This window comes from Cataglyphis hispanica, chromosome 21 (genome assembly GCF_021464435.1).
Source record: "Cataglyphis hispanica isolate Lineage 1 chromosome 21, ULB_Chis1_1.0, whole genome shotgun sequence".
NCBI lineage: Eukaryota > Metazoa > Arthropoda > Insecta > Hymenoptera > Formicidae > Cataglyphis > Cataglyphis hispanica.
The window spans coordinates 3,071,943-3,093,773 of record NC_065974.1 but is presented as its reverse complement, the minus strand read 5'-3'; the positions used below and the strand labels follow the sequence as shown (position 1 = coordinate 3,093,773).

Below are 21,831 nucleotides of genomic sequence, written 5' to 3'. Positions count from 1 at the left end.
GCTCCTCTCTTACGAGGACGCGAGCGAGCGAGCGAGCGCGCGCGCGCTCGGCCGATGCGTGTCGTCGTGGCCTGCCGATTCTTCGTGCAGGGGGAGCGAGACCGCGAACGAGTCCCACCTGGATCGAGGGTTCGGTTGATCCAGAAGTCGTGAACCGAGCAAACCAGTTCGATAGGTGCCAGCCGTGGCGAGCAGATCGAGCCGGCGGCCGCCAGTCCGAATACACGCCGAGAAGTTCACGTTCTCCAATCCTGTCGCGGTTCTTGTCGCGGATCCGACTGTCGCGGGTGCCCCGAGATCGATTAAAGGGCGTTCTCCAAGCCCAAGGAGGTTGCCGGATCACAGATGAGACGGGGAGGCGCCGGGCGCAAAGACACCACTCGACAGGCTTTGACCACGTGGCCGCAGGTGCCCGTTGCGATCGAGAGTGCCAGATCTGGGTGACTGACGTTCCAGGTGATCTCAAGGTGATCTCGTGGAACGTTCCGAAAATCTGATTCGGAAGCTCAAGATACCGTTTATCCGAAGACGACGATGTATCGTCGCGAGGTCTAAGGAGAACTATAGAGTAGAGACAGAAGCAGAAGCAACAGCAGCTCGGTGGTGTCAGTCAAGGTATGCTTACGTCTCAAGGTCTCGGGTATATGAAGAAGCGTCGGATTTTCTTGCGCGAGTGGCCTTCGCTGAGATTACAACAGGCAACGGTCGATATCGTTTTTTGCCGCAGGGGGAGGGCGTCACACTTTGGCGGATAATTAAGCGGTTCGCGGGTTTTACGATGGATACTGAACTTGGATGAACAGGTGGTTTCTCTCCTGCGGTCTCTCGTCCTTGATCCTCGGGGTCAACTCCGGCGCGATTTATATTTTTTTTGTTTCTGTGGTCGAATAGTCAGTAACTATTAATAGATCGGCAAAGTTTAATTTCTCCCAAACTGAAAAGAATATATTAATTTTATTATAACAATGTTTGATAGATTTTAGCTTAAAAAATTGATATCTTGATCTTTTTTAAAATGAAGATGTAATTTTGAGCGATAAAAAATCTGTAGAAAAAACAAATGACAATAGTTGTCAAATGTACTGCCTAGAATATTTCTCTAACAATATTCTTATGCAAGAATATCTTCAGCAAAGATACATTTCATGTAATTAAGCATTCAAAATTTGCTTTGAAAGAAATTGTAGCCGCACAGTTGAATTAATTGTACAAACATTGTTTACAATAAACACACACGTTTACAATAAACAAAAAAGGCAAAAATAAAAATAAATAAGTAAATTATATTTGGTTAAATTAAACTTAAAGCAAAATATATAAAAATTATAGATTACACAGTGGCTTCATTTCAGTAGCGAAATCATCCACTTGAGGAACATGGTTTATTGGCCGAATAATCAATTCAGAATTTTATACGTGTATATGTATACCGTGACGTACTACATCGACGAGCGGGACATATTGCCGATCCGTTGTCGAAGTTAACCGCATGTTCTTTAGAATAGCGGTATACTTGACTCGTTTCAGCTGAATTTCATTCGTACGTGGCACCCGAGCACCCGTGCGTGTACCTGTACGTGTGTAAACTAACGTCTGTCTCCGATTTTATGTAGTTTCATGCATTATTCATGCGATTTCGTCGAGAAAAAATCTACTATTCTTTGAAGCAACGTGTTTATTTCGACAGAATAGCTCTTAAACGCTTCTCTAAGACGATATGAATTATCATTGATAAGACACTTTTTTTTATCAAAATTTTATAATTTGTTAAAACTGATACGGAGATAGTAACTTAGAGTTGTCAGGAAGGCTTGAATTATAATCAATAATATCAAGTCGACATTTTTCTCCTACTTTCGATCTTAATTAAATTTCAACTTATATATGTGGTGTTTAGTTTAAATACAGATGACATTCTTCAAAAAATTATTTAATCTATAGTTTAAAAATTTCCTCTTTTCATTTTTTAACAATAAATGGGAAACTGTTTATTTGCTGCAAATTTGAGACATAAAGTAAAAATTCGATTTTTAAATTAAATCTATCGAAGTTTTTTAGAACCTATAAACGTGAGAAAATTGAGATTAAAAATAGTCAAAATTTGACTCGCGAAAACAGCTTTTTATTTTTACATTTTTATTTTAATAAAATTTAAATAGTAGAGTTGTAAATAGCTAGATAATTCTAAAAATTCTTAGATGATTTTCTGGATAAAAGCTGACAGATACCATCATCGTAATCAAATGTTCAAGGCAATTTTGTACAGGCACATACATATAATATAATACGTTACTCATCAAATAAAATTCTCTAAGTAAAATTCTATAAAATTCTCAAACAATTTTCTTGGATGAAAACTGAAAGATAGCATCGTTATAATCACAGCTCAAATCAATTTTATACATAAGCTACCGTATACTTCTTGTAAATACATTATTCGCTAAAGGAAAATAATCTACGATAATGACCCAGGAATTGAGAATGGGGTTTTATTCGCGCATGGTGTATCTCGGCGCCAACCCACATGTGTTCGCCTCGCATTAGATACGTGAGTACAAATGAAAGTGGCAGGTACCGTTACTACGCGAGTGCTGCCTTACGACAAAAGCTATTTCTACGATGCGTATATCTCGCGCGTATACACGGTACGCACGTGCGTTCTAGTCGCTTTCGTCCGCCCATTAAGATACGTCATTTTTCTCAAATGAAAGAGAATATCAATTCTTTGTGAGTAAAAATCTAATTAATATACTAAATGCGAAAAAAAGTAATATTTATACTAGCGTGACAAGACGCGCATACGCTATAATATAAAAAATAAAAATAAAGACAGTCTTTTAAAAAATTATTTATCTGAGATAAATGATGATGTTACTTTGTGCTACGTTATCTTAAGCTCGCTAACATCGCAAAGATCATTAAATTATTTAAAGATTATTAAAGAAATCGATTATTACTCAAATAATTGCTCCTCTTATTCTGTAAAATAAAATTATAACATTTTTTCGCCAACAAAGATTGCAATGGTATTTCTAAATTATTTAATTTAAAAGGAAAGAGAGCAACACGTTTGTTTAACGATTAAACAAATTTGACAAGCGCCAATTGCGAGTCACCCGGTACTCTATCGGATTACGCTACGTTTCCAGTCAATTAACAGGGGCGTCGAGTGCTCGTACTTTGAGCGAAAAAAAGATGCTAATTAGAAATGCGTCGACTGGAGAAGATAACCGTTGGCCAGTGTTTTAGAATCCGGGAAATAACCGATGACCTGACCATCGACAAGCAAACGCAGCTCACGTCGACGTTCTCTCGTTCGTTGCTTCATCCACCCGAATTCCTGTCTCTGGATAACTGTAACGCTTTTTATTGCTACTTCGAGATGAGGCACTGGCGAATGCACTCTCAATGAAATCACTGCATTTCCTTCGTGATTCTTCCGCCAGTAATTCCTGGCCGGAGATTTAATGTAGAAATATTAGTACTGTTCTCGATAAAATCAGACGATAAACTTGTATAAATTCTGTAACTTGCCGTCTTCGCAACAAGAATATTATATTAAAAAATATTATTTATAAATTGGGATTTTTACATAAATTATAAAAATATAGACACACTTATGAATTTTCTCAAAAAATAATATAAAGATTTCTTCAAAAATTTAAGGAAAATTTAAGATTTATGGCAAAATTAAATATTAAGATAACAATTAACAAATTAAAATGGAGGAATAAATACGTGGTTATTGGTAGTGATAATCAACCGTGAATTTTTTAATTTGAATATAAGAAGCACACACGTGGATCGCTTTGACGATCATCGCTGCAGTGCGATCCGGCAAAGTATGACGTTACAACCAAATTCCTGCCTCCGAATAACTGTAACTCGGTTCACGGAGCCGATGGTACGACGATGGTTGTCAAGTAGTCATCATTGAGCTCGCTGAAGGTTTTTGGCATTTCGATATGACGTAAAATACACGAACTGTATCATTTGACGCAAAGTGTCAAAAGTCGGATCTAGAGATCTGAAATAAAATCTCGATATTTGAAAGCGAATCGACCGAGGCAATTTGGTTCTTCTTTTTCTTCAGTTTTATCGATGACAGATCTGTCAAATAAGCCCGCAAAATGAGCGTCTTCCGCTCAACCTGGTCGTTGACGGAATCGATTTGTCCTTCGTTGAGACTGAATTGTGGAAAAGCCGACTCTGTCACGTGCGACCTTGAAATTATTATATTTTATCATACAGCTCGCGATCAGCTGTTAACTTTATCAAACTTCTCTCTTCTCATCAGAATTCCGGACGCAATCGATCGAATTACGAAAGTTCTGCCAGATTACAAAAAGATCGAGCGTGTAAACGTATTTATGAAACGCAGTGTGAGTATGCATGCTCTTTAATTTAATTTTTAATTTACTTTGTTTATCGAAGATAATCATGATAATGTTGAACACATGCATATGCTCCGCTTTAAGCGGATTCGATAGATAGAACTATTACAAGACTACGAATCATAAATAGTTAATTAAATCCGAATATAATTTCACGCTCGATGAACAATCCGGCTTATCATTTATTTTTTAACATTCCAGATAGAATTAATAATCATACGTAATATACCGTTATTAAGAAAACCATGTAATTATCAATTAATCGTAATTAATTATAGTAATACTGTTATATTAATATTAGTGTCTAGTTTTGCATCATAAAAACATTTTATCTTTTGCGTTTACAATATGCACAGTTGAACGTTTGTTTGTTCCATTTGTCGTTGAAGGATGAATGAGCTGTCGGTGTAATGAGAAAGCAATTTGTCAAGCGATTCAATATCACTCTGACATCTCGGGGTAATTAATCCGATTCCGAAATTATAACTGTGATTATAAGAGATGTAAATGACACATTGGTTGCGAAAAAAGATCACTGCACGCGATTAAAAGTGGCAATTCCGATGGCGAATTGAAACGAGACAGTCTGTGCGAGTGGCGCTGTTAAAAATGAACGTTAAAGCGTAGCAGCTCGCCATAATCAAATGTAATTACATAGTGTAATTACGCCCAGTCGGACAGATAGTCAGTTTTTTCATCGTGTTTATTCTTCGTGAGAATGTTCCCAGACTTATACCTGCGCCGCAAAAATGTCACAGTCGACAGTGTCCAAATCTTATTTAAAGCTTACCACACAAATCTCAATCAATCATTAATCACAATGAACAAAATAATTGTGTGCGCGTAACAGAAAATTGTAATTTTATAAAAATTTATTTTTTTCACCTTACATTGTTTATTTTTCGTGAAAAAGCAACGACAAAACAATACGAATAAAAATGCAAAAATGGATGTTTAAAAAACATTATAAAATCAGTATCAATATTCTAATTTCTTCTGACTTTTTCGTCTATGTTTCAGATGTGCGACCGGCGAAAACAGGCTTGGTCGGCCGTTTTCATCAGCAATGTGTTGATCCACACCGTTGTTATCGCCAGTCCGATCTATGTTCCTCAATTTCTACCCGGAAGTAAGTACTTTAGATCACTATATTATTCGCGGGAAGAGTATCAATAGTTTTCCTTCAGATAGCATCGATACTTCAGAGGATCTATCCTCCGGATAGGTCGCAGAGTTTCTCTGTAAAGCGCGATATTTTACGATCGCAATTTGCCAATTAAATTACCGTTATGTCATTTACGGAAATTGAGCCTCCGGCGGATCGATCTCCGATTATAAATAATTTTAATTGAGCATATAATTATGTGGATGCAGCCGAAATAAACTCGTTGCATTCTTTCATATAGCTGCACTTCTCGAGACCCGCTATTGATCCAGAACGATATTAAGGCACTGCTTAAAATTACTGCTCTATATATTTTTGGCAATACCTGGGAATATAAATTCTGCACATTCTGCATATTTTTATAAGATGTACGATGTTCTTGAGATGAAAATCCTATGCAATATGAATATTGCGCAAGATATATCAAGCATATTAATATTTATCGACTTTAATTTAATGAAACATTATATATATTTTATATTCTTGTAGAAATTTTATTATAACTATTATAATAAAATTATTATAATAATTATTTTATTATATTATATAATAATTTTATTTTATTATAATTTATTATAAAAAGAAATTAATTCTCCGACTGAAATATTTTTCTCAGCTTTCCAAAATCGATATTGCAATGCGCACATTTACAATTTTAAAATGATGGTTTTAGCTGTTGTAGATGTAGCATGTATTAAACTTATTCCTCCTACGATATATTTACGTTCGTCTCGCTCTGGCTCTTTCACACATGTTGCATTTTCCTCATGTGTCAGCTGAGTAACGGATCGGTACACAAATACCAGTAACCGGCACAGCAAGGTCCGATCGTTTTCTACGCGTGTGCGTAAGCTTACCTGTCCCCATCGCGCAGCGACATTGAACCTACCTTGAATTCGTATTCGAACGGGACGTGGGCGGACTGGTCAGTTTTCTGTAGAAGTGGGTCAGATGCGGTCATCGTGCCGTGTGGTTTGCAGTGAATTTTCCGTCATCCCGCGATCCCAAGCCGTTTTTCGCGCGATAATTCCTGCTGAGGATATTGAAGAGGAGCAATCATCTCATTTTTATCATTACTCTTCTAATTATTGTATTGAAGTTATCCTATATATATAATCCTCGCAATTTTAAGATAACATTTACATGAAGCTGCGACAACTTGCAACTCTGTTGTCTGATATAATAATATTGATAAAAATTGGTCTCGATGGATAGATCTTTTTCAACGATCGACACGTGAAATTTTCGTTTTCGAGCAGCGTTCGTCGCGATCGGATAAAGCACTTTCCTATGATGTGATACGCGGCGCGAGTGAAATTCTTCACGCATGATTGTGTGGGCGTGCGCGCGGGCACACACGCATACCCGATGTGAGCATGCCAGTTGAAATTCCGTCAGCTGCATAAAGGCATCGTCAACTTTCTTTCATGACTAACTAACGTGTCACTTCCGTCAGCACGAATTCTCTAAGCGGAAGGATGACCGATGCGCAGGACTTTTTGGGTGAGCGTTCTGACCGACTGACCTGATAGTTCAAATACTGGAACCGCAAACAATTTTACGCTTAATTTTCGCTCGTGAGACGTGTCCGTGAAAGAAAGTAAACCTTTGCGGAAAAACGACGACGTTTTAACGACCCGTCGATTTCTCAAGCGACGGTTGTAGCTGTCAACTTTGACGATCGGTTCACCAAATCAAACAAAACGAATTACTCAGCAAAATCATCTTTACAATTAGACCTGTAATTTTATGGATGACATTTTGAATTTTAAATGTCACAATTCTATTTTTTTACTCTAGCGTCATCTAAAAGCGACGTAAATATTACGTAGCGTTATTCAACAACGTAAAATCCCGTGTTCATCGCGCTAAATGATCTGTCACTTTCTTTGACTCGGTATACACGGTGTACCACGGATATTCACGGATTTTCCAAGCGAATGCCAAGAGTACGCCTGGTCCATCCAGGCACGTCAGGTCAGGTATGTCCAGTATGTGTTTAATCATGTCGAGCCGGGACACCCTGGAATGCGTACGGTGATTTCGTTGGATCGAAGACCTGTGGAGAGAGAAAGAGGAAGAAAAAGACAGAGAGGAAGGAGTAGGAGATTGTGATGGTGTCTTAGAAGGAAACGGGCTGTTACATTAGGCTATGACTGTGACCCACTTTTGGGTCGGGCAACTAGCTCATACATTGAAACTTAACGGTACCGAGATGCTTTGCCTTGCCTGACATCAATTCGTTCTTCGATGTAATGCGCCATAGGCCGTATACGTAATAGCATTTAGTTAACAATCAACTGCTTGATAAAACCGTGATTCTGTGAAAAAAAATTCCAGGAGATTATTTGCAACACGATTTACGATCTCGCGAAATTTTTCATGATAACTAGAACAAGTTCTTTTTCTTAATTTTTGTTCGAATCATTGTTAATGGACGTTGTATGTTTTATCTCATTTTTTGAGACATTAATCAATCTTGTAAATGAAACTATTGCTACGATGTCTAACAGCTATGTGAAGCTTCAATAATTAATATAAAGCTATAATAATTTATTTAATTATAAACTTCTTACTAATATTGTGAAATTTTTTTATTTTCTGAAAATACAGATTTTATTTTGCAGAGAGCATGCTTCTTTACCTTCCTCCGAATGCGCGCTACTCTTTCGCGGCTAACTGTATTGCTCGACCATATGAATCATTGTCAAAGCAGAGTCTTGTCATTCCGTTATACGCCTCTGATATTTCCGACTTTTTAAGTTTACACGTGACATCTGTTTGTTTATCCACTTTCCGCTCCGTCGACATAATGCACTAAAGACCCAGAGGAAATTCCTGTTATCCCGATTAATAATGCATATATTTTCTATTCTTTGGCAAAAGTGCTCTAAGTAATTCTATAAATAATTTTATTACAAATTTATAAAAAAAATTGCGATATAAAATAATATCGATAAACTTAGTAATAGCTTTCGAGCGGTATATTAATTAAGATATTACGGTTATCAGTTCACCTATTTAACTGATATTTGCGCTCATCGCAATTTCGTCGAGTCGGAGCTATCCGTCATATTCGCGCTGCATTCCCTTTTTGATTCCGTTTAGCAATTATGCGCTATTTATGCCGCCCCGCGTCTTCCATCATCCGCGGCTCCGAGATCGCGGTTGAACGCGCGGCAAGACCATTAAGAGAGAATTATAAGCAGATACGTTGACGATACGGGAGCGAAGTGTTACGACCGGGAATGTATATCGTCAAATAAACAGTTATAGACTACGGATGAAGGTTGATATAACACTCTTCGGAGGAGATCAGAGAACACGGAAGCATTTACCTAATCGCCATTGACGGCGCGGAGCGAATTTCTCCTTGAGGCATTTCCATGCGCGTACAACGCTTCAATTCGCGTATTCTTCTCGCCGCGATAAAGGGACCTTTACTTTCGCATTAATGCGCGCGAGATAATCTTGACTGAACGGAAGAATTCTATGTCTATCGCCTGAGACAATCGCTATATCATTATGAGGCATCACGACAAAGTTCCGATGAATTATTTTTACAAAGACTAGAGAGAAAAGTGGTATATATAAAAAAAGAATATTATAATATTAAATTATATTATATTATAGTATTATATATTTCGCGAGGATATAAATCAGGAACTATAAAAATATGTAGAAACTGAAGAGTCATTAAGATATAAAAAAAACAAATTTTAATATAAATATATAATAATAATATAATAATAAATATATAATAATACTTTTCTCTAACGTATCGTATCGAGAAATATTTAAGAATATGGACTTGAGATCAGAGGAATCAGTTTATCGTAGAGTCTCGCGAATAAATGACGGTTGTAATGACGGTTGTTTTTTTTTTTTTTCCTTTGACCTTGCAGGCACGGGCAGAAACATCAGGCACTTGCCCTGCGTATCACGCAGGAGCGGCGAGACCGGTGTATGTATGTTTGCGTTTACCTGCGCGAAGGCTAATGGCACGCATCTCGGCACCTGCATCGATCGCTTCTACTTCGGTAGCTGCTGCAAGATCGACGACGAGCCGGACATCTTCCCGCAGGACAACAGCATCGACGATGGGCCGCCGCTGCCGCCAAGGCCGTTCATCACGACCCGCAAGCCCATCCCGAGCAGCAGCATACCGGAGTACTTTGCGAGGCCGAAGCCGACAGATGAGAGAAAACCAGCAGAGGCTCCTCAAACCACGGCAAGTAGACGTAGTAGATTGCTAATGAAGTAACTAGCCGGCCTCGCCACGTGTCAGCGAGATGAGTAGCGTGACAGCTTGAGATTGTTAGAAGTGAATCGATGGAATCGAAGTAACGTCTCTCAAGAATAATTGATCTGTCAAGTCATTCTCGGCGGAGTTAATATCGATAAAATAGACTGATAAAATAATAATCCGCGCGTTCTTTTTCATGACGCTTATTTTGAATCGCTATATATTATTTTGTAGAATGTGAGATCGTTGAAATTTAATTTAATTATATAAAAAATTTGAATTTTATTAATTTTTAAACAAGTAAATATGTGACAGTAAGAGTGAACTATACACGTGTGAGACATCATATTTTCTCATCTCTCATTCAGATATTATAATAACTTTCTCTGCGTGAGATCATCGAGATAAGCGTAGCAGCTCACATAATCTCACAATCGATTCATATATTCAAGAAAGAAAGTTGCTTATTAAAGTGCTTGATCATCAGCATGTAGCAATATATATATATATATATATATATATATATATATATATATATATAAATTTAACATGCAAAGATTTGATAATTTTTGAATCACTTAGGGCTTTAAATTTTAATTTTATTTATATGCTAAAAAATACTATAAAAAAATTAGATTATAATTACAATTAAAAATATAAATTAACTTTATTAATTAATTAGCAGCTTGTGGCAGTGTTGCTTTTTAAAAATCATATATTATATTAATCGAGAATCACATATAGTGCAGATTAATTATCAATAATTTTAATGTATCGATAATTTTACAGACAATGCCTGTAATCTCGAGCACGCAAAGTACGCAAACTACGCAAACTTTAGCAAGTACATCGAGAAACACGACAAAATTGGCGACGAAAAAGCCAACAATCACGACAGTCGAAATGACTACGCAGACTACTCGTCTCACCACCTTCCAAACCGTGCAAAGCGCCGCTGGATCCAGCACGGAAGCTACGTTGTCGAAGAGCACTATCAGTACCGTAACTAGACCGGCAAGTACGTCCCCTAGTACGACAAGGCAACCTACAAAACCGCACACTTCGGCTTCCATTCTGCGACCTAGCAGCGAAAACGCGACGAAATTGCCGATCACTACGACGGCGTCGAAAGCGACCACGAGGAAACCTACTGTCTCCACAATACCGGTGCAAAGACCGACAGTACAGACCTCTCAGAAGCCGCTCGTTTCGACCACTCATAGGCCGATCCTTCAATCGACTACGACGAAGAATGTTCTCACGACTACGCAGCAAGTGGCACCTTCGACTAGATTTCCGCCGAGGAACACGACGTCGCCTAAACCGTTGATTCAGACAACTATCAAAAAGCCCATTAGCACTGTTACCAGCACCAAGAGACCTGCCACCACCATTAATACCGTGATAACAAAACGCCCGTTGACGACCACGAAGAAACCTACTATTTCGACAAAAATACCGTCGAGTCCTTCGAGGCCTCCCACAAACTCTAGCCTCGGTACTACTCTACCGGTGACGAGCAGGCCGCTCTCGACCTCCGGCTCGTATAGCACGAATGTTACGGAAAGTACTTTAGCTTCCACTGGAACCAGACCGTCGAGTATCGCAATATCAACAGCTACAAGCGCGACTAGTCAAAATCAAAAGATTTCTGCTACGACAAAGCGCCCAAATCAGACAGTAACTACCGCGAGAATAACGACCCCGAGGACGACGCCAAAGACAACGTCAACGAAAACATCGACAATCAGAACAACCACCGTCAGACCGACGACGACGACAACTAAAACAACAATCGATGACAAAACAACGACGTTTAGACCGTCACTGTCTACTACGAGGCCGAAACCTACTAGGATTGCCAGCACAACAACTAAGACCACTAGACCCGAACACGAAAATAGCACTGTGACGACTACAGAAAGAACGAAGCCGTCATTGTCATCGACCGTCGGATCAACGGTTAGTGCTACAAGGCCCAAACCCACCACGACGAAACCAGTGACTAAACCTTTAACAAAGATTCCGGTAAATACATCATCCAGCATCGTAGAAGTCACCACGAGCATCTCGAGTTCCATATCCACGTTTACCGTTAGGAACGAAAGCACCTCGACCTACGTACCTCCCACCAAGGGTCAAAATGTTAATCACACCCTCGAGGAGATCCCGTTGACTACCTACTCTCCGGGCTTGGTGACGTGGAGTTCGAACTCTGATGAAGTCACCGTAAAGACGCCCGAGACGTCCTCGTCAACGTCGACAGAGGCTACATCATCAGGTTAGTAAAAGAAATGTTATCGAATTTTTTTTATATTAATTTTGAATAATTGATATTTTATTCGATATCGAATAATTGTGAATTTTTAAATTTAATATTTAATTATAATATTTTTTAATTAATCTTATATACATATAATATTTAATATTTAATTATATTTTTGTTGTATTTTTCTACGTAATTTTTCTCTGCAAATGTATATTTAAAAGAGAAAGATTTTGAATTGTTGATAACTATTTATCATATCGTCGAAAAAGGCAACAATTATAAATTTACTAGCAATCCGTTGAATTTATCGAGCATTTGCTATTCTTTTTGATGCACGCGGCGTTCGAAGCGGATCGCTATCACGATTTCCTATTGACAACAAGAACGATGTATTACACAATGAACGTTCGTTTTCTTCCATTTCATCGGTATAGCATACAGAACGAATAAGATTGCTAATCACGTTTCCAATAATTCCTCGAAGGTAGTGATCGACGAAGGGAGCATATTTAAAATCCGCGACTGCGCATCGCCGATTGTAATGACACATCAAAATATAATACATGAAGACATTCGCAAAGATCTATTGCAGAATAAACGATTAAGCAAAGATGGAAACAATTTTTTTGAATATCATTTATGAATTTTGCGGGAAAAAAAATAAGATTAACTCGATAATTTATAAAAGTTCGTTTTAAATATATAATTTTGCATCAAATAATTTTTATAAGCTTGATTTATTTTGTTCTAAACATATCTCATACATTTGTTTGTTCCGAGATAATAAAAAAAAAAACACGAAATTTATATGTCTTTCTCTTCCGGATTCTAATAATGATGTTTATGATGCAAAAGGATGTTATCTGCTTCCGAAGTTCAGTTCTTCCAAGTTTCACGTTATTTTTATAAGGTCAATGATTCGTAATCTGTTTCGACCGGTTTCTCCCGAATGTCGCCGAGCACGCATCAAGAGAACGGATACACTTCAACGGTATAATTGTGACTCGATAATTACATGCTAAGTGCGAAACTAGACTACATCAAGATGCATAAGTAGATAATCCGCTCTGTATTTATTCGCAGCGTTCAATAAGTGCGAATATTTTATCCTGCTTCAAAAATTCGAGTTTATTAAAATCAATATTTTTCTCCTGTTTTTAATCTCAATTTTCTCTTGTTTATACATCCTCGAGATTTTTGCGATTGAGATTAATTTATATAATAATAACTTGTACTTTATATCTCAAATATAAAATTTGATTTAATTTGATGAAAATAAGTTAAAGAATTTTAAAAGAGGATGATCTAATTGTTTAAAGTGTCAAAGTGAGTGTTGAATTAAAAATTGAAGTAAAAAATAACATAAAAATTTTAGCTCACATAATATTATATATGCGAATCAAGATCGTTGAAACTTGGATCCTAGAAGAGAGATAGCCGGATCATGCCGTTGCTTTGATAACTTGACGCTATGATATTTCATTGGATCGGAACGTCGTAACGGTTTACAAACCGGCCGTCTCTCTCCGCCAACGCGATCATAATCATCTCCTTTACGTATTTCTATCCGTCTCTCATCGTGCAAGCGAGAATTATCTTCTAATAACTACGCTCTGCTTCGCTACCTCACGAGAAAGAGAGAACTCGCTCTCCTCTTGACCATCCCAAATCAAACCGGTTCGCGCTGCCTTAAATTAACATAACGTATCTGCTCGAAACTAAGGCATTCTAAGAAATAAATATTCACGGATTAAAGGAAGGATTTGTCAGTACATTTTTTTTTTGTATGTGTGATATCTTACAGCGCTAAAGATGAGCTTACTGCCAAGTTTGAGTTTACGCTCAATGAATTTTTTTATCGCGATAAATAATCTCCATTTTCGTTTCTTAGATGTAACAAAAGATATTTGGCTCTTTAATTTGTAAATTCATGATTAATTAAAATACAATTAAAGTCTATTTTGTTCTTCGCAGAACAAGCGGAAACTGATTGGTCGCCGATAACGACTCCGGATGGCTGGATAATGATTCAATCGCCCTCCACCGAAAAGTTACCGCAGACTCAAGAGTCGACGACCGAACCGGTTGCGGAATCCACTGTACAGTCTTTGACTTCTGGTAAGACATATTAATTGCAGCCTTTGCGAGAGCACTCTTCGCGAAGTTTGCTCGCGATTGAAGAACTTTCAAGAGTTGGCATAATCGCGCAAACGAGCAACAATGTGAAAGAAATATTTTTCAACAAGTCATACTAAAGAAGTCAACTGAAAGCTCTTATTGAATTTTAAATTTACAAGAATGAATTTATGTTTAATAAAATCTTTTACAAGAATTTCTTACAAATAATATATAATCAAAAATATATATTAATATATATATATATATATATATATATATATATATATATATTTGTTTTTTAATATATATATTTTAAAATATATATTAAAAGACGCTATACACATACGCATACACACGATAAAAATATCTGTGTATTCTGATTACTCTGTTTTTTTTAGCCAAACCGATAACGGAGAGCACTATCAGTCCCGATATCACGACAAAACCGATGATGACCACTTTGCCGTCAACGATCACCGGTATTACGATCGACACGGAACTTCCGGTACCGATGGAGACTCTCAATATGTCAGACTACAAACAAGGTTAATACTTAAATACTATACCGGATCGCGCTGTAATATTACAGCGAGCGCATTATGCACGAATAAAAGAAATTGAATCGTTCCCACTTTTCCTATGGATGACCGGAATCGTTATACTCGCCTAGAACAAGTCTTGGGACTAAAAACAAAGTAGCCGGTGAAATGCGGAACCGGATTCGGGTCACTATCGGAATTCGCGTTATTCCGTTCGATTTTGTCCCAGTTTAACTCTAAAGATGATCCGACTTTTGATCGCATAACGATATGTATCTTCATCTTCTTCTCGTGATAATATTCGACTTTTAAGGCAATTTGTGACATCTGAGAAAGCGATAACATTTTGCAAGCAAAAAGATAATTTTGCTGCGAATACAGTAAAATATTTACTATAAAATTTCCCAATTTTCTTGTTTATCCAATATTTTGATATTATAATGTAATTAGAAATATTTAAATTCAATGTTTTTTTGCAGTTTTTAATTATTTCAGTTATTATTATATAGTTTTTCGTTTATATTTTATCGCCGTATTTTGAATCAATCTATTTTTATGATCACTCTACAATTTTATTATTTTTATTTTACTATTTTTATTATTTTTGTTTTATTACATTTTTTATTTTATTATATTTATTATTTTTATTATTTACATTTTACTTAAGTACTTAAAATCACATATAACAACGCTATAATTTACAAACTTACGTTTATTTTACTACTTTTTACGTCATTACGTCTAAATTGCCTGTCATCGTTGATAGTGCAATTTAATTTAAATAATGACGCGGTATAGTCATAAATAAAATTCAAACATCTGTAATTTCCCGTAATCAACGCGATGTGCGCAGTTGAGCGTCGCAAGCGTTGCACACATAATATTGTCGATACGAAAATATTCCAATTCCGCCTGCGGGCAAAGACGAAAGAATTAAATGAGCGATGCATCCGCGTAACGATACCGTCGTTTATCCGATAGTCGAACGAGCATAGTCCGTCCGTTCTTCGAATATGACCACCCAACTCGTGAATTTACTGAAGGGTATGAACTCGACGATGTTTATCCTTGCAGTGTGCGGGCGAAGGCTGTTTCCGGAGCCCAGAATTGTCGGTGGTGATCGAAGCTCCTTCGGAAAATGGCCCTGGCAGGTGAGCATCAAAGGAGATTGCACGCCAGATTATAGTTTACAAATTTCTTATATAATTTCTTACATTATACACAGATATTCCGAATGATAGAATTTTTTCACAATTTTATTTATATATCTCATTAAAATATTGTTTATAAAAAAATACGTAATTTATAAATAACAAGATCCATCAATCCACATCGTCTATCAAATAAAAATCATAGATTTTTTAAATATACAGGAGTATAGGCAATCATGATTGCTAGTAATAGTCATCCACGTAATAAACAACAATCACTCATGTATTACGTATAGAGATAATGTGTAGATCGGCGCGTTATATGCCATTGAGTCTCTCACATTGGCAGATTTCCTTGCAGATCTCGTTACGTCAATGGCGATCGCAGACGTATCTGCACAAATGCGGCGCGGCTTTGTTGAACGAAAACTGGGCTATTACCGCGGCGCATTGCGTCGAAAGGTGAGTATCATGTTTGCTGTGACACCCATAATTTACTTTTTTCACGTTCATCTAGAGCTCACCATTCTTTTCTTCGAGACTTTTCGCGAAAGCGCGCTCGCGCTATAATCTTCTCGCGCGATGAAAAAAGATTGTCTCTATCTGTATAAACATTTTCTCATCTTACGCATTTGAGAGACGAAGAAAAGTAAAGACTATCACATGTAAATTTTTGCATCATAAAATAAAATATCGTAAAAAAACTCGCGTCGTTTATCAATCAGAATTTCGAAAATTTTTCTATACACATTCCTATTCATACATTATCGTACGTCCCATGAATCTGTTTCTAGGATTGCTGGACTTTCAAGATAAAAATTGTTAATCTATGCGCGCACATTTAATATTTATTTCTTGATATTATTTAAAATACGCAAAATTGCCAACAGCCTTTTATCTCCGGATAAAGAATTTTCTGAAGAATTAATGGAGCAATGTGTATTTTTCAGTGTACCACCCAGCGATCTGTTGTTAAGGATCGGCGAGCACGACCTGGCGAACGAAGACGAGCCGTACGGGTATCAGGAAAGAAGAGTGCAAATTGTAGCGAGTCACCCGCAGTTCGACGCGCGGACCTTCGAGTACGATCTCGCCCTTCTGAGATTCTACGAGCCTCTTCTACCCTTCCAGCCGAACGTCTTGCCGATCTGCTTGCCCGACGACGATGAAACTTACGTTGGTCGCACCGCCTATGTTACTGGCTGGGGCAGACTTTATGACGGTACTTTTGTACATTTAGATAATTAACTCGTGTTAATTGTGATATTAAAATTGTAAATTTGATTACTTTAAGAGAAAGTGATTTTATTGGGTGCCATAAAAAAAATTAATTTAATAAATAATTTAATAATTAATTAATAAAAAAATTAATTTTCTTTTTGTCATCATGCAGATGCTTGAGAGCAATATGTTAATTTTTTACTTTTTTTGCAGAGGGACCACTACCGTCCGTATTGCAGCAAGTTGCAGTACCAGTCATTAATAACACTGTATGCGAATCGATGTATAGAAACGCGGGTTACATCGAGCACATTCCGCACATTTTTATCTGTGCTGGTTGGAGAAACGGTGGATTTGACTCTTGCGAGGTCAGTATTCTTTAATTACATTTAACACGGATTAAGTAAGCGCATTTGAAAATATAACTAAACTGTCAAAATTTTTTTTATTTTATAAGAAAAAACAAAATTATTTTTTTTTTTAATATTTTGAGTTATGTAACATTTTTAAATAAGAATTTAAAAAACATATCAAGCATAAAAAATGGGTTTAAAACCTTTGAAATATTTTTCTGTAAAATTATAATCTTAATTTTCTTAAAAATTATTGGTTTGATTATTATTACTTTTTAAATTTGTTTATAAATAAATAATAAATGATTTAATCAATTAGTTTAAAAAAATTGTAATTTTATCAAAAGTTACAAACAATTAAAGACATTAAAAAAATTAACTACTCAAATTATGATTAAAATTCAAGAAGAGTATATTCAACAAAAAGTGTCGATCAAAATGTAACTAAGAAAAAAAATAAAAAAAGAATTCGCGAATATATTAACACAATAATAAAAACAAAAATCGTGAAGATAAACAATTGTGAGATATAATTTCGCAACTCTTCCCTTTAATAAAAATCCATCAATTATATTCCCAATCAAATTTTTCGATTAAAATAGAAATTATACAAGTGCATATAATTTACATATCGAATATATATATATATATATATATATATATATATATATATTATAATAAAAACATCTTTTTAAAACGTGTTTCTCGAGATTATAACATCTTTCAGATAAAACTTTCGATTCTTAGATATGTCTCAGGCACATCCCAGTTGCCTGAACAACTTGCATTATTATTGTTAATATAAAAGTTTGTAAAACAATAACGCATCTTAATTTACAACCTTCTGCTCTTTATAGGGTGACAGTGGTGGTCCGATGGTTATCCAAAGGGCGCGAGACAAGCGATGGATCTTAGCCGGAATCATCAGCTGGGGAATTGGTTGCGCCGCGCCTAATCAGCCTGGCGTTTACACGCGCATCTCGGAGTTTCGCGAATGGATTAATCAGATTTTGCAATTCTGAATCCCGTCGGCGGAAGCTTGAAATTCGCGCTCTCGTGCCGCGCCGACTCCTTCAGACATTCTAGACGACCGCCAAGCGGACAAACGGCACCATCTGGTGCCGGAGCTGTGAGCCAAGTGCAATTTAGTGCAAAAAAAAAAAGGGAAAAGAAATAAGAGATTCAGCGGAAATTCTGCGGCGATCTGTGTGCGCGTTGCGAACTCGGACGATGTATGGCGCCACTGATTCGACTCTCGCGAGTAAAGTTTTCCGCTCGAATCTCTAATCGAGGACTACTCTTAAAGGGGTATCTATGAATGTACGTTTAGAATCTGATGAATCAAGTCATTTGACAAAAACATGAATCTAAAAAGAATAATAAAAAATGCGCCGAGCGCATTAATTGCACGTAGAGACGAGAAAACTGAAAGAAACACTCGCAAAAAGACGAAACCTAAGCCTTTTTTTTATCTCTGATATAGAAATGATGTCATTGTGACGAGAAGATTTTATATCTTTTTATCATATATGTCAGATCCTTTTTTCGAATAAAAATTCGACGATAAATTTATTTAGTGGAACAGAAAATGGTACCGCTCTTTGTGGTACTTTACTTATCGAATTTATCAGCCTTTGATTACGAATGGATAAAAAATGAAACTTTTATGTCTCTTAACTTTCTAAATATATATATTTCATATATAGAAAAATTGCAATGTCTATGCAAGATAATCCATATATAAGGATATCTTAGCTCCTGCCTATTTATTTATAATTTATCAAAATATATGCAACAGAGAACAAAAATATCTCAAAATTACTAAATAACAATAATCGATTTTACATTTATCAGATGACTTAAATTTTATTCGATTGTTTTAGCTCTCATAAATTATTTATCAATTCACTTCTGTAAACAATTTATAATAATCGGATTTTAATTTTTATTTAAAATTTAACATTTTACAATTTAAAATTACACACTGCCAACATTAATCATGTCGTTCCTTTTTTTCTCTCTCTCTCTCTCTCTCTCTCATTCTCTCTCTCTCCCTCTCGTGAATCTTATAGATTTCCATAATAATTCTCCAAACGAATTCCGATGGGAATTTCAATGCATTCGTCGAACCTCCATGAATATCCAGTTATCTCAATTGATCCTCGGGAGAACCGTAGGAAAATGCATTTTCTACAATCTTCCATGAATTCTGTCTCTCTTTCTCTTTCTCTCAACAATGAAAGCACTTTACTTCGTAGTTACTTGAGTTTAATCTCAAGCAGAAACGAACTGACAATGCTACGGTAAAGGTAAAAATGCTCATTAATTTCAATAACTCGTTCATAAACGATCGAACAACTCATTATGTACATTTCGATCTTGAAAATGTAATTATAAGTTCGATTGCAAATCAAGAATAGAAAGAGAATAAGCGTATCGCGGTACATGGAGAGATATTATTTAATTTAATTTATAAAAAAAATAAAAATATAGAAAGAAGATTATAGTAGATTATATATTATATATGCTTATAAATACGTATATACAACGAGACACCTATATGTGTGCAATTTATTCGCTCATGTTTCAGAGATGAGATTTATATACATATTCCGTAGCATATTTTTAAATGACATTTGTCAACGTACGCATTTTAATTATTTAAAAACATCGCTCACGATTACGTCAACAATTTAACGCGATCCTACCGATTTTACTCGAAACATATAAAATTACATCAATCTCGTTATCCCAAGCGTTATGTTTTTTGTTAATTAAAATGTATCAACAAATGTCGCAGTGCGCGACACTGCAATCAGAATAATACAATTTTGTAAATATTTGGTGTCGATCGTGGATTGTGGTATAATGTGATGTAGTGTATGTGTGTTGTGTGTGTGTGTGTGCGTGCGTATGTGATATGATGTGGTTGCGCGAGGCGCTCTTTCGTCCACCTATCCGCTTTTCATCTACTGTCATTATCCGTCCTCTTTTATATTTAATTGACGAGCGTTAAAAAGCGATCATCCGCAATCATAAAAGCTCGAACTCGAGTGGATTGTATCCCTCGCTTCCCCTTTTCTCTCTCTCTCTCTCTCTCTCTCTCTCTCTCTCTCTCTCTCTCTCTACTGACGCTGCGTATTTATCGCGTTTTATTCTCCCCGTTTCGTCCCCTCCTTCCCCTCCATCGCCACCCTACATCTCTGCAAACAATAGCGTGGGTGTTTGATATTTGCGCAGTGAGGGAGTCGATGCGTTTTCGAACATCGCCTACGTCACGTCGTAAAACGCCCACCTCCCTTGGTTAGCTGTGCGCCAGCGTAAACGGTTTGAAATTTCACAAAATTGAGTTCGCCGCTTTAATGAGACACCGGGAGTACTTAACAAACTCATAACGAGACGAGATCGCGATACAATGCCGCAAGTGTTGCACAAAACTTTTTGACATCATTAAAACATACGTTATACAAAAATATTGGAATATTAGTTTAGTTCTTCCCCCTTTCCCCTCGTATAATATCCGCCAAATATAAAGAAAAACCTTTTTCGGAAACCTTTTTTTTTTTTAGAACACATAAATTTTCTAAAATTATTGAACAACTGATTAGAACAATTAAGTAGAACAAAAATCTTAATATTATAAAATATTAGATAAGCGGAAAAAATTCTTGATAAGAGAATCAGCTATAAATAAGTATAGTAGAGGCGAGAATTGTCGCAAAATAAAAATTTATTTTCTTAATCACATTCATGCATCTATTCTCGTGTTTCTATATTATAGAACTATACAGAGTGTTAAAACGCATTGCAAAGGATTAATTTGCTTGGTGGCTATAAATTTTCTTGATGCTAACGGTACGGTCAGCCAGTCATTAACGATCGGGCCCACGCTTGAAAGAATCGATTTTCCTTCCCGCGTAATAGATAACGATCGATCAGCTATGAAGAATCTTCCGAGATACAGATAAAACTTGATAGACTCGCCGTGAAGTCTTTAATTAACATTTTGCTTTAATTAACATTTTACAGTTATTTATCGCAGATGCAAATTCGATAAATATTATCGTATTTACACACATTGTCAATTCCTGTAGCAATTATCGCGTAGCAAAACTGATTTGAATTCCTCGATTTCATGGAATTCGTAAACGAGAACAATGAGGCAATTGTCGAGGGAAAATTCTGCGCAGCAGAAATTTCTCTCAGATTTTATCAGTCATATCTTGAGGATCAAAGAAGTGCATGAAGTACAAAGAAATTTTTTCTCTCTTATTTTTTTTCAAAATTATGTTTTTAAAAATTTTATATACCGTAAAGTGCACAAGAGAATATCATTTTAGTGAATAAATACAGGAAGAAAAATCCCTTCAGGGTC

General features: G+C 36.3%; 2 protein-coding genes across 3 annotated transcripts in view; one reads left to right on the top strand and one right to left on the bottom strand.

The window, feature by feature from the left end:
• LOC126857279 (uncharacterized) overlaps positions 1–21,831 on the bottom strand; it is a 136,017-nt gene that overhangs the window by 12,834 nt on the left and 101,352 nt on the right. Inside the window, exon 1 of one of the 2 annotated variants that reach the window (XM_050606533.1) lies at positions 6,449–6,840. The exons of the other annotated variant lie outside the window; for it this stretch is intronic. The gene's annotated coding sequence lies outside the window, so the exon portion shown is untranslated. Of the gene's footprint in view, positions 1–6,448; positions 6,841–21,831 lie in introns of those variants that run through there. 2 annotated transcript variants of the gene reach the window in all.
• Positions 112–20,931, top strand: LOC126857265 (serine proteinase stubble). The gene is made up of 11 exons (XM_050606502.1): positions 112–615; positions 5,415–5,523; positions 9,465–9,790; positions 10,595–12,086; positions 14,049–14,192; positions 14,591–14,737; positions 15,806–15,882; positions 16,244–16,344; positions 16,833–17,104; positions 17,317–17,471; positions 18,314–20,931. The coding sequence occupies exons 2-11, from the start codon at positions 5,415–5,417 to the stop codon at positions 18,476–18,478; spliced, it is 2,988 nt and encodes a 995-aa protein (XP_050462459.1). The 5' UTR covers positions 112–615; the 3' UTR covers positions 18,479–20,931.